This window comes from Lissotriton helveticus, chromosome 9 (genome assembly GCF_964261635.1).
Source record: "Lissotriton helveticus chromosome 9, aLisHel1.1, whole genome shotgun sequence".
NCBI lineage: Eukaryota > Metazoa > Chordata > Amphibia > Caudata > Salamandridae > Lissotriton > Lissotriton helveticus.
In genome coordinates this window covers 7,503,866-7,515,963 of record NC_136070.1, presented here as the reverse complement: position 1 = coordinate 7,515,963, position 12,098 = coordinate 7,503,866, and the positions used below count along the sequence as shown (strand labels likewise).

Here is a 12,098-nt window from a genome sequence, read left to right as displayed (position 1 = left end):
CCAGTGAATGAATTGGGTGGTTGGGCCATCAAGAGTGCTCCAGAACCAGCTGCAACTGGTTTTGCCCCCACCCTGCACCCTGAAACAAAGGATTTACTGTATAAAAATGGGGCTGTGTCCCCACAGAAGTTGTTCTGATCCAGGATCCTGAGGGGGGCTGCTGCTGCTGTCGCTGGGCCAGAGGACCGCCACTTGGGGTGTCTCCCTGCTTGGAGACCCAGTGTGCTGGCTCTGGGCCCAGCCTTGCCCCCCTGCCCCTTAAAAAGACTTTTGCAGGACTTTGTAGCTTCTAGCGCTGGGGAGCGCTTTCGTTTTCCTTACAGCGCTGGGAAGCGCTGTATTTGGCCCCCCTAGCGCTGAGAGCGTTTGATGTCCTGTCAGCGCCTCGGGGCGCTTTATGCTTGCCAGCCGGTGCCCCCCCGGCATTTGCTCTAGTGCTGAGCCCCTCGAGTGCCCACCTCGAGTTATTGTTGATTTCGTCATTTGAGCGGCTGCCCACGCCGCATTTGCCCGTGGAATCACCGCCGCAGCCGGGAGGAAGCAGCACCCGCCTTCAGCTCGGGCCGCGCTGGGATTGGCCCAGCCGGCCGAGCCTCCCGCCGCGTCAACGGGGGAGGAGGAGATCGCCGAAGGCAGGAAGCAGCCTGCGTGCACCGACCGAGGCTCCCCGAGCGAGAGGACCGGTGAGTGCCGATAGACGGGAGGGGCGCCGGGACCCATTGTCGGGGTCCGCCCCCCCATAGCACGATCCCGCACTGTTGCTTGTTTGGGAGCCACGAGGCTCCGGGGGCATTCCTTTGTTGAGCCTAGGAGGCTCCCCCGCCAGAGCGAGGCCCCCCCACGGCCGCATCCCGTATTTCGAGCCTAGAGAGGCTCTGAAGGGCATACTTGATTTTAGAGTCCCCCGTGAGGGACTCCATCGTTGTGAAGGGCACAAGGGGTGATAGAGCGGCCCCACTTGGCAGCGGGTCGCTCCCCCTGGTGTCGGCCCATTTGGTTTACGAGCCCAGAGAAGGCTCTAGGCGCCCCATTTTCACTTCGAGTCCCCAGGAGGGGGACTCCAACGACGGGCCAGTGTTCTCGAGTCCCCCAGAGGGGGTGACTCCCACAGAAAGGCGCCACAGTTGTATTTAGAGCCCTGAGAGGCTCGAAGTGCCAGATTGTTAATTAAGAGCCCAGAGAGGCTCTAGGGGCAATTCTTTTGGCCAGAGCCTGCGAGGCTCCAGCGTTGGCCCCTCACTCACTTCACAGCTGCCCAGCACTTTGTGGGCAGCTGCCACGTTTAGGCCCCCTGACATTGGGACAGTTCTGGTGTTCCTGCCTATGGACAGTCACAGGGGGTGACTTAAGTGAGTTTGGCGCAATTGTTCCTGTCCTGCACCTCTGAATGTGTTTTTATGCGTCATGTGCCTTGTTTTTTTACACCTCTGAATGTATTGTTGATGCATCATGTGTTTTCCTCCCTTACACCTCTGAATGAATGTTATGCATTGCATCATGTGTTATGTGCTTACACCCCTACAGGTACTGTAATACTTAGGTGGTTGTTTTCTCCCTAGTGCAGGTGGTGCTAGTGAGGTCCTGGTTACCAGTGATTACTGGTTGTGTGCTATTTTGTGCTAAAGTAATTTTACCTTCTAAGTGCTATTTCTGAAAGTGTTACTTCTGATTCCTGACAGTGGTCCAGGTGGCCCTGTCTTGTACATATCCCCTGTAAATTCTGCCCGTGCCTCTGGCACATTGTAAAGTGTGTGTTTTATCTAATGTGTTTTGGTGTAATACAAAGGCTATTTTTATATAACCTTGTGTGGAGTTTCCTTTGTGGTGGGTCCTGGGTGTTGTTGCTGGGGTGCGTGCACAAATACTTAACTTACATCGCCTCCAAGTTTAGCCTTGCTGCTCGCGCCACGTTACCTAGAGGGTGAGCAGGGGTTATCTTGGCGTGTAACTCCCTTGCCCTGACTTGGGTGTGGTGGTCTCTGACTGACTTTGGCGAAAGCCCTGGCCAGCCATGGATCCCGTTTCCAACATTGGCGGCAAGCGGTGAGGATGAGGATTTGTGTTTGCCTTGTACCTTAGTAGCAACTGGCCGCACTTCAAAACTCTGCATTTTAGATAACCACATTTTAGGGGATTGTTTTTGAAGTTTTCTTCTCCTGAAGGTATCATTGTGCAATTGTGTCAAGTACATTTGTTCCCCACCCTGCGCCCAGAGTCGGTACCTGTGTCACTTGTGGTCAGGTTGAGGAATCAGGGGTGGTAGAAACTGCCTTACCAGTCCGAGGGGAGGGTTGTGTGTGGATGAATGGTGTGTGGCACTAGACAAGTGAGTGTGAGTTCTCTAGGGTAGAGAGCTTGCTGATACCTTGTGAATTGTGTACTCCTGTGTTAGCTCAGACCCCTAGGTTCCCTGTGTGATCTCTTCTCTAGAACGTCCTGCCAAGATGGAGCTTGTCTTTGATCTCAGTGATCTAGTTTGGTACAATACGCAGGAGTTGGAAGGGTTCTGTAGAGAGAGAGACATAGGGGTGGATGGGTCAGATACTAAGTACGAACTTAGGAACTACCTGGTCCAATGGTGTAAGGTACAAAGGGATCTTGAGCGCAGTGAGGAAAGGGCCCGGGCCTCACACCAGGAGGGTGGTGGGTCTGTGGGGAGCCCTGAAGATTCAGAAGAGGAGGAAGAAGATGACAGCACCTGGATGCCAGTAGAGAGTGAGGACCCGATAGATAGGGAGTCCCTTGCTGGGTCCAGTTTAGGAGGCAGCGCCTCATCCCTTTCCCTGTCCCCAGAGGAGCTGGAAGATAGGAGGAGAGAAAGGGAGCACCAGCTGGCTTTAGAAAAGCTCAGACTAGAGCATGCCCAGGCTATGGCACAGCTGGGCGTTAGAAAGCAACAGCTAGAGACCGAGAGGGTCTTAGCGCAGGAAAGGATAGAGGAGGCTGAGAGGGCCGCCACCAGAGGCAAAGTAGCTCTGGAGGGTAGACTATCCTCTGCGTGCAGTTTTAATTTTCTAGACTCCCCAGGGCGGATTGAGTCCAGTGGTGGCAGCTATATAGAGCCCAGTGCGAGCAATCCCAGTCCCAGTTCCCCCAGTCTGGTACCTCTTTCCCAAGAGGAGGAGAACAGGTTGAAATTCAGGAACCTTAGGAAACCACCTCACCAGTCTTGGGAAGATTTTCAAGATGACTGTTGTGTAGCCATGTGTGATTGGTTACGGGGTCCCACAGAGTGTGATTGGGGCTTATTGTTCGATATGATTGCCAAAGAGCAGTTGCTCAGTGTTGTTTACCCAGGATTGCGCCAACACCTGTTAGGGTGTGGATTGTCTGAGCCATATGAACTGGCAGAGGAAGCAGACCGCTGGGAAAGTGTGAGAGGTTCTTTAGAGTCACTAGTGACTGATTCCAAAAGTAGTGGTTCAGGTATCTTCCAGCCCAGCGTTGTGGAAGAGGCTCAGTGTAGCCCAGCTAGGTCCCAGGATAGCGAGGAGGGTGTAGGGGCTCACTGCCTGGCTCAATGGAGCAGGAGTGAGGGGGAGACCGAGGTTCCCCAGACGCCCGAAGCCCTGCCTCAGGACTTGGATGGTTTCTGTAGGGAACACCAGGTTGGGGACCTAGGCTGTCCTGCTAGTACACTTGAGGAGGATCTCCTAGTGAGTAGAGGACCTGGAGCGTCTGTAACCAGAGCTCCTGTGGTTCTGGAGTCTGGCAGTACCGCTCCGGTAGGGAGGGTACAGGAGTCCAGCATGAGGAGTGATTGGGGGATGAGTTTCCCAGTGGATGCACCAGTGGACCAGGGACTAGCCAGTGGGGCTAGATCTTCTTGGGGGGACCCGGGTGGCGCCACTTCTGGTCTGGGGGATCGTCACGCACTATCAGGTGGACAGGGGACGGGAGATCTGCGCCAGACAGACAGTCGCACAACATATGTCTCATTTGTTAGCCTCAGGGGGATGGAGTGTAAGTCCCCAGAAGTCCTGGAGTGCCAGGCAATTGTTCCACCGAAGGTTTTAGACCAGAGGTTGGAAGGTCAGGTTCAGGATCAGCCTGACCTGAAGGGTAGGACGACTGTAACCAGTGTCCTGACCGGTTCTTCTTCCAGAGGAACTTCTCCAGGTGGGAGAGGGCAGACCTCTGGAAGGGGGTGCAGAGGGTGGGAGAGCCCACCTCTGACCCAGGTGCAACCTGAGTGGATAAGCCCTGGGCTGGAATGGCGTTCTAGGTGTACCCCTCGTTGGAGGAGGAGGAACCCTAGAAGAAGAGGTAGGGGGAGGAGAGCCTTCCCCGAGACTCCTGGTCCGCCTGAGGTTGTAGGCCCTAGGCCGGAGAACCAGTGGCAGTCTAGTCCTGTCTTGCAGACAGGGAGAGTGGAGAATGGCTCCTATGTGCCAGGGGTTACTACCCGCCGCTCTGCGAATAGGCATGGACCAGTGGCACCTGGGTGGCCCAGGGCCTGGTCCTGGCCGCGGACAGCTTGGGAGTACCAGTGGGGTAGCCCAGTTGGTCCAGACAGTGTGTTGAGAAGGAATCCCATGGGTTCACCGTGGCATAGAACAGGAGGGTGTCCCTGCAGTTGCGGGCCCGCGTCCGTGTTCTATCGCCCCAAGCAGGGAAGTCCATCACGGTGGTGATTGTTCTACCCTGAGTTTTGGCTGGAAGGGGGTTGTGTTGGACTTGGCCCTTGGGGCAGGTTCACCCCTAGACTTTTTGCTTTTAAATGGTGACCTGGTGATGGTGATTTTTGAGTTCAGCGCACTTTCACTGTGTCCCAGTGGAAAGTGCGTGCGCACTTTGAGTGCATGTGATGAGCTAGGCCTGCCCTCCCATAGGAATGCATGGGGAATGTGTGTGTCCCTGGTAGTTCCTGATGCGTGGGGAGTGCAGGCTCGAGTTTAGTATGTGTGAACTCGTGAGAGTGAATGCTGCGAGATGGTGTATGCAGCATGTATGTGTCTAGAAGGGAAGTGCTACTTCTGGACATTGAGATATGTGTGCAGTGAGGGTGCTGGAGCGTGATTGGCTGGAGCTGGCTGGCATGCCAGGCTCCAGGAAGTCTGGATGGGTCTGCCCGGTCGTGAGTGTGAGATTAGCATGAGTGATGTGTGGGAGGAGTGTACCTGTGTCCTGGATGGGCTGGGTTTTCCCCACACAATGCTGGCTCCGCCCCCCTGTGGTATGTCTGACGACCCTAGCCTCCCCAGTGAATGAATTGGGTGGTTGGGCCATCAAGAGTGCTCCAGAACCAGCTGCAACTGGTTTTGCCCCCACCCTGCACCCTGAAACAAAGGATTTACTGTATAAAAATGGGGCTGTGTCCCCACAGAAGTTGTTCTGATCCAGGATCCTGAGGGGGGCTGCTGCTGCTGTCGCTGGGCCAGAGGACCGCCACTTGGGGTGTCTCCCTGCTTGGAGACCCAGTGTGCTGGCTCTGGGCCCAGCCTTGCCCCCCTGCCCCTTAAAAAGACTTTTGCAGGACTTTGTAGCTTCTAGCGCTGGGGAGCGCTTTCGTTTTCCTTACAGCGCTGGGAAGCACTGTATTTGGCCCCCCTAGCGCTGAGAGCGTTTGATGTCCTGTCAGCGCCTCGGGGCGCTTTATGCTTGCCAGCCGGTGCCCACCCGGCATTTGCTCTAGTGCTGAGCCCCTCGAGTGCCCACCTCGAGTTATTGTTGATTTTGTCATTTGAGCGGCTGCCCACGCCGCATTTGCCCGTGGAATCACCGCCGCAGCCGGGAGGAAGCAGCACCCGCCTTCAGCCCGGGCCGCGCTGGGATTGGCCCAGCCGGCCGAGCCTCCCGCCGCGTCAACGGGGGAGGAGGAGATCGCCGGAAGGCAGGAAGCAGCCTGCGTGCACCGACCGAGGCTCCCCGAGCGAGAGGACCGGTGAGTGCCGATAGACGGGAGGGGCGCCGGGACCCATTGTCAGGGTCCGCCCCCCCATAGCACGATCCCGCACTGTTGCTTGTTTGGGAGCCACGAGGCTCCGGGGGCATTCCTTTGTTGAGCCTAGGAGGCTCCCCCGCCAGAGCGAGGCCCCCCCCACGGCCGCATCCCGTATTTTGAGCCTAGAGAGGCTCTGAAGGGCATACTTGATTTTAGAGTCCCCCGTGAGGGACTCCATCGTTGTGAAGGGCACAAGGGGTGATAGAGCGGCCCCACTTGACAGCGGGTCGCCCCCCCTGGTGTCGGCCCATTTGGTTTACGAGCCCAGAGGAGGCTCTAGGCGCCCCATTTTCACTTCGAGTCCCCAGGAGGGGGACTCCAACGACGGGCCAGTGTTCTCGAGCCCCCCAGAGGGGGTGACTCCCACAGAAAGGCGCCACAGTTGTATTTAGAGCCCTGAGAGGCTCGAAGTGCCAGATTGTTAATTAAGAGCCCAGAGAGGCTCTAGGGGCAATTCTTTTGGCCAGAGCCTGCGAGGCTCCAGCGTTGGCCCCTCACTCACTTCACAGCTGCCCAGCACTTTGTGGGCAGCTGCCTCGTTTAGGCCCCCTGACATTGGGACAGTTCTGGTGTTCCTGCCTACGGACAGTCACAGGTGGTGACTTAAGTGAGTTTGGCGCAATTGTTCCTGTCCTGCACCTCTGAATGTGTTTTTATGTGTCATGTGCCTTGTTTTTTTACACCTCTGAATGTATTGTTGATGCATCATGTGTTTTCCTCCCTTACACCTCTGAATGAATGTTATGCATTGCATCATGTGTTATGTGCTTACACCACTTGGTCCATGCTCCAGCCAGAAGAAGAGGAAGTGGAGTCAGCACACGCTGTACAATTAGAAGGCAGCAACTAAGAGTGGCGATGAAGCCAACAAACGTAAAGCAGTGGGCTGGCTGCAAGCCCGTTGTTGTATACAATATCTCTTGCAACAAGAGCATATTCAGCGCATGAGCTGTCGCAGGCATGACCTAAAAGTTGCCCCATTTACAGCTTCCTTAAAACAGAGGAGTTCCTGCTATGCAGTCAAATGTCTCTAGATATATCTGCAATTCCCCAGCAAAGGAGCACAGGACATCCCTCCACTGACCTGCTGGGAAGGTGGGCCGCCCACTTAGGGCTTAGTAAGAGAGGATGACCGCCACTGTGACTCTGCGGTCCTCTGGTTGATGGAACTCTGGGTCGGGGGTTACCAATGATAAACCACCAGGCCCCTTTACCCGAAACAGAGGTTCGCAGGTCAGGAGGACCACCGCTCCTCCTGGTCTACCAAACCATGAAAGATGCCTTCAATCTTTTATTTTGTTTTAACAGTGTCATCGTTTTTTTTAATCTTATTAAACCGCTACTCAAAACTTAAAATGTTGTTTTATTTGGAGTGTGACTGTCGGGGTTCCACAAGTGAAGGACTCATTGTGTTTCTGTCTCTGTTGCAGCCCCTTGGAAGTCCGCAGAGTGAATGACCAACTCATGCAGCTGGAGAGAGCGTTCATCGACCCGCTGGGAATAGCTGGAGCGCCCACGTACAGGTACTGGGTACTCGAGGGTGCCTCGCGAATACAGGCGGTGGTGGTACCCTGAGGGGTCTGTGCTCCACAAATGCAGGTACAGGAGGCACTGCAGCAGGTTGCTCCACAAATACAGAGGCTGGAGATACTTGTAGGTGACCCCATTCCAAATACAGTAATATAAATCTCAGGGTACTATAGGGGCTCCCCAAAAATACAGGTACCAGGACACTCCTCGATGATCCCCCCTAAATACTCCAAATACAGGTATCTGAGATACCGCAGGAACTGACACCCATACATAAGAGCTGTGGTTCTCCATGGGTGCCCCATAACTACAGGTACTTGAGACAATGTGGTGTGCTGTACCCAAAACGTGTAACTGGAGTTACTATGGGGGGCAGGAATACAAGATTTGGAGGTACTCTGAGAAGGGTGTTACCTACAAATACAGGGACTGTAGGTACTGGAGGGTGAGACACCAAAAACAGCAAATACATGCACTGGGGTAATCTAGGGGTGTCCCACAAACACTGCAAGTAGATGTACAGAAAGTACTCGAGGCGGTGCCCCAGAAATGCAGGTTCTACAGGTACATCAGGTTGAACACCCTTCCCCTGCCCCAGTAACAGTAAGACATTGTGACAGTCAAAACATTGTACCATGGTAATCTGTTTTTTGAGTTTAAAGTAGAAAGTGGCCTTTTAGTGTGATCATTGTTGTAGTATGTGCCCCAGCAGTGTGAGAGTTTGTGTTGTTAATGCTTTTGTGGTGTGGGAGTTGTTGTTAATCTAGTCTCTGTAGCCTCGGTGTCTGTGTTTGTAATGCCCCTGTACAGTGGGAGTTGGAATTAAGTATGCCCTTGCAGTGGGAGCTGGTTTTTATAATGTTTGTCTAGGGTTGGCGTTATGTTTCTAATTTTCCTGCAGTGTGAAGGTTGGTGTCTGTAATGCTCCAGTTTGTAGCTTGCTCTCTTTATACTTCTGTGGTACAGGTGGTTTAAATCCTCCTGGTGGGAAGTAGTGTTGTGCCCACTTTCCAGTGCATGAGTCGGGATCTCTATTCCCTTTCAGTGCCAGAGCTGGTGTTGATTGTGCGCCTGTAATATAGGTGTTTTAAAACCCTTTAGTGTGGTATTGGCTTTTTAATGCGTCTGCAGCTTATGAGTTGTATTTTTAATGGCCTGCACTGCTGGAGTTGGTGTCAACGAAGCCTCTGCAGTGTGGGGCTGGTGCATTCAATGCCCTGTAGGTGATAGGAGGTATGGTTAATTCCCTTTAGATAGCAAATAGTGTGTCTGAAGTGATGAGTTATAGGTGATGCTCTGTCGCGGGAGGTAGTGCAGTTTATTCCCTGTAGGTGGTAAGAGGTGTGGTTACTGCATTGGAGAAGGGAGAAGTGTGGTGATTCCCTCCTGGTGGTACAATGTGCGATTAGTGTGACGTAGACATAGGCAGCAAGAGGTATTGTTCATACCCTGAAGGTGGTAAGAGGTGCTGTTGATGCTTTGTGGGTGGGAGGTATTGTGATTGATTCCCTGTAGGTGGTAAGAGCTGTGGTTACTGCATTGGAGAAGAGAAGAGTGTGGTTGGTTCCCTCCGGGTGGAGGTGTGATTGGTGTGATATAAACATAGATAGCAAGAGGTATAGTTCATACCCTGGCGGTGGTAGGAGGTGCTGCTGATACTCTGTAGGTGGTTGGTAGTGTGGTTGATGCACTGTAGGTGGGAAGAGGTGTGGTTGATGTACTGGAGAAAGGAGATAGTGTCATTGATTCCCTCTACGTGGTATGATGTGTGATTAGTGCGATGTAGACTTAGGCAGCCAGAGATATGGTTCATACCCTGAAGGTGGTGAGAGGTGTGGTTGATGTTCTGTAGGTAGGAGGTAGAGTGTTTGAAACTTTATGTGATATGAAGTGTGGTTGATGGCTTGATGGCGTGATAAGAGGTTTGGTTGAATCCCAGTAGTTGGCAAGAGGTGTGGTTACTGTACTGGAGAAGGGAGAACTGTGGTTGATGATTCCCTCCAGGTGGTATGAGGTGTGATTAGTGTGGCGTAGACATAGGTAGCAGGAGGTATGGTTCATACCTTGAAGGTGGTAAGAGGTGCTGTTGATGTTTTGTGGGTGGGAGGTATTGTGATTGATTCCCTGTAGGTGGGAAGAGGTGTGCTTAATTTACTGGAGAAGGGAGGTGTGTGGTTGATTCCCTCTAGGTGGTATGAGGTGTGATTAGTCAATTGGTGTGATATAGACATATGTAGAAAGAGGTACGGTTCATACCCTGAAGGTGGTAAGTGCTGTTGATGCGCTGAGGGTGGGAGGTAGTGTGATTGAAACTCCAGGTGATATGAGGTGTGGTTGATGGTTGGTTTGATGGCATGATCAGAGATTTGGTTGAATCCCTGTATGTGGCAAGAGGTGCAGTTAATATATTGGAGAAGGGAGATAGTGTGGTTGATTCCCTCTAGGCGGTATGAGGTGTGATTAGTGTAATTGGTGTGATGTAGACATACTTAGAAAGAGGTATGGTTCATACCCTGAAGGTGGTAAGTGCTGTTGATGCACTGAGGGTGGGAGGTAGTGTGATTGAAACTCTAAGTGGTATGAGGTGTGATTAGTGTGACGTAGACATAGGCAGCAAGAGGTATGGTTCATACCCGAAGGTGGGAAGAGGTGCTGTTGATGCTTTGTGGGTGGGAGGTAGTGTGATTGATTCCCTGTAGGTGGTAATAGGTGTGGTTGATGTACTGGAGAAGGAAGAACTGTGGTTGATTCCCTCTAGGTGGTATAAGGTGTGATTAGTGTAATTGGTGTGATGTAGACATACTTAGAAAGTGGTATGGTTCATACCCTGAAGGTGGTAAGTGCTGTTGATGCGCTGAGGGTGGGAGGTAGTGTGATTGAAACTCTAGGTGGTATGAGGTGTGGTTGATGGTTTGAAAGTGATAAGAGGTATGGTTGAATCCCTGTAGGTGGGAAGAGGTGTGCTTGATGTACAGGAGAAGGGAGAAGTGTGGTTGACTCTCTCTAGGTGGTAAGAGGTCTGATTAGTGTGATGTAGACACAGGCAGCAAGAGATATGGTTCATACCCTGAAGGTGGTAAGAGGTATGGTTGATGCACTGTAGCTTGGAAATAGCCTGGTTGATGTGTAGGTGGTAAGAGGTGTTGCTGATAGGGTGGAGATAGCATGAATGATGCACGTTACATGGTAAGAGTGGGTGATGCACTCTAGGAGGGAGATTGTGCGGTTGAAGCCTTGAATGTATTCAGAGGAGTGGCTGATATACTGTAACTACAAGATAGCATGCTTGGCGCTGTGTTGGTGGTAAGAGGTTTGGTTGATGCCCATCGTGGGGAGTGTTAACTGGGCCATAGGGTGATTGACCCTGTGTAAGTGCAGTGTGGCTGATGTCCTGTGGGTGGTAGGAAGAGTGGTTGGTGATGAATAGTTGGTAAGACGTGCAGCGGTTGCACTGTACATGATAAGAGGTGTGGTTGCCGCATTGGAAGACAACATGGTTTAATGCCATGTAAGGCATGTTTTTTCCCACATCTTTATTGAGTTATAAGACAGTGCGAATTGACAAAAGAGAAAACCATTGTCCTAAGTGTTACATGCATAGCAAATATTAACCGGGGTCGAGGACATTGGTCCTGTGGGAAGTCATCACTGCAAATATGGGATTGCAAGAATAACCAGTAAACTAAGAAACCGTATAGGCCCTACTTTTGATTTACATTCACATTTAAGCTGGTGTGTGGATTACTACGTATCCGCCCTATCGGAATCAACACGGTCTTGCCCCAGGGGTGAGTATGTGTTGGTGCACACACTAGTGGTGGCTATGACTCTGAGTTGGGTTCACTCCGAAAAGCATGCAATAAATCATCCCAGCCAGTTGCTATGGGAGGACGGTGGAGGCCCCGCAACTCATCTCTGCTCAATGCCGCCGATTCCGGTGTGGCCTATTGCAGCTTTGCCTCTGGGGCGGACCAAACAGTAATAATAAAAATAACATGGTATTTGTAAAGCGCAGACTAATCACCCCTAACGGTCTCAAGGCGCTGTGGGCGCTCGGGAAGATTAAGGGAGCTATTAACCAGAGTCACATGGTGCTGAGCTGAGCTGCTGCCGGAGCCAGGATTGAGCCGTGAACACCGTGCTCTAGAGTCACCACCCTGGCCACTGCGCACCCCTCTCCCCAGTTATGTGCACTTCACATGTTCTCCATGCAGGCTGCATTACGGCCCGCATGGAGAACATGGCCAGGCCCCCAGTCCCTGACTGAGGGCTGAACCACTGTGCTCAGACCAATCACAAAGCTGCATTGCATTGTAGTGATTGGTCAGGGAAGCCTGGGGGCTTCTAATAAATTGGAGCTTAGAGGGAAGAACATAGGACCCAGGTTGCCCTCCACTCACAGTATACTCAACAAAAAAGACCTGGTCCTGATCATTATAGCCAATAATGTTATCAACTGTCTTAATCACTTGTGTGGATTTACTTAAATCTAACAGTGATATTCTTTCTATCGACAGAGTGTGCCTTCTTAATATCTTCGAAAACCCACTATGTGTCTATATGTGCCTGCTTGACTGTCATTCAGGCAATCTACTAAATGTAGAAAAAGTGTAGAAAAAATGTG

At 52.2% G+C, this 12,098-nt stretch overlaps 1 protein-coding gene across 2 annotated transcripts in view; it reads left to right on the top strand.

Moving 5' to 3' along the window:
• LOC144780850 (putative N-acetylated-alpha-linked acidic dipeptidase) overlaps positions 1 to 12,098 on the top strand; it is a 375,697-nt gene that overhangs the window by 329,130 nt on the left and 34,469 nt on the right. For both annotated transcript variants that reach the window (XM_078659346.1, XM_078659347.1), the window contains exon 17: positions 7,375 to 7,467. In XM_078659346.1, coding sequence (XP_078515472.1) covers positions 7,375 to 7,467 — 93 coding nt within the window. The remainder of the gene's footprint in view (positions 1 to 7,374; positions 7,468 to 12,098) is intronic.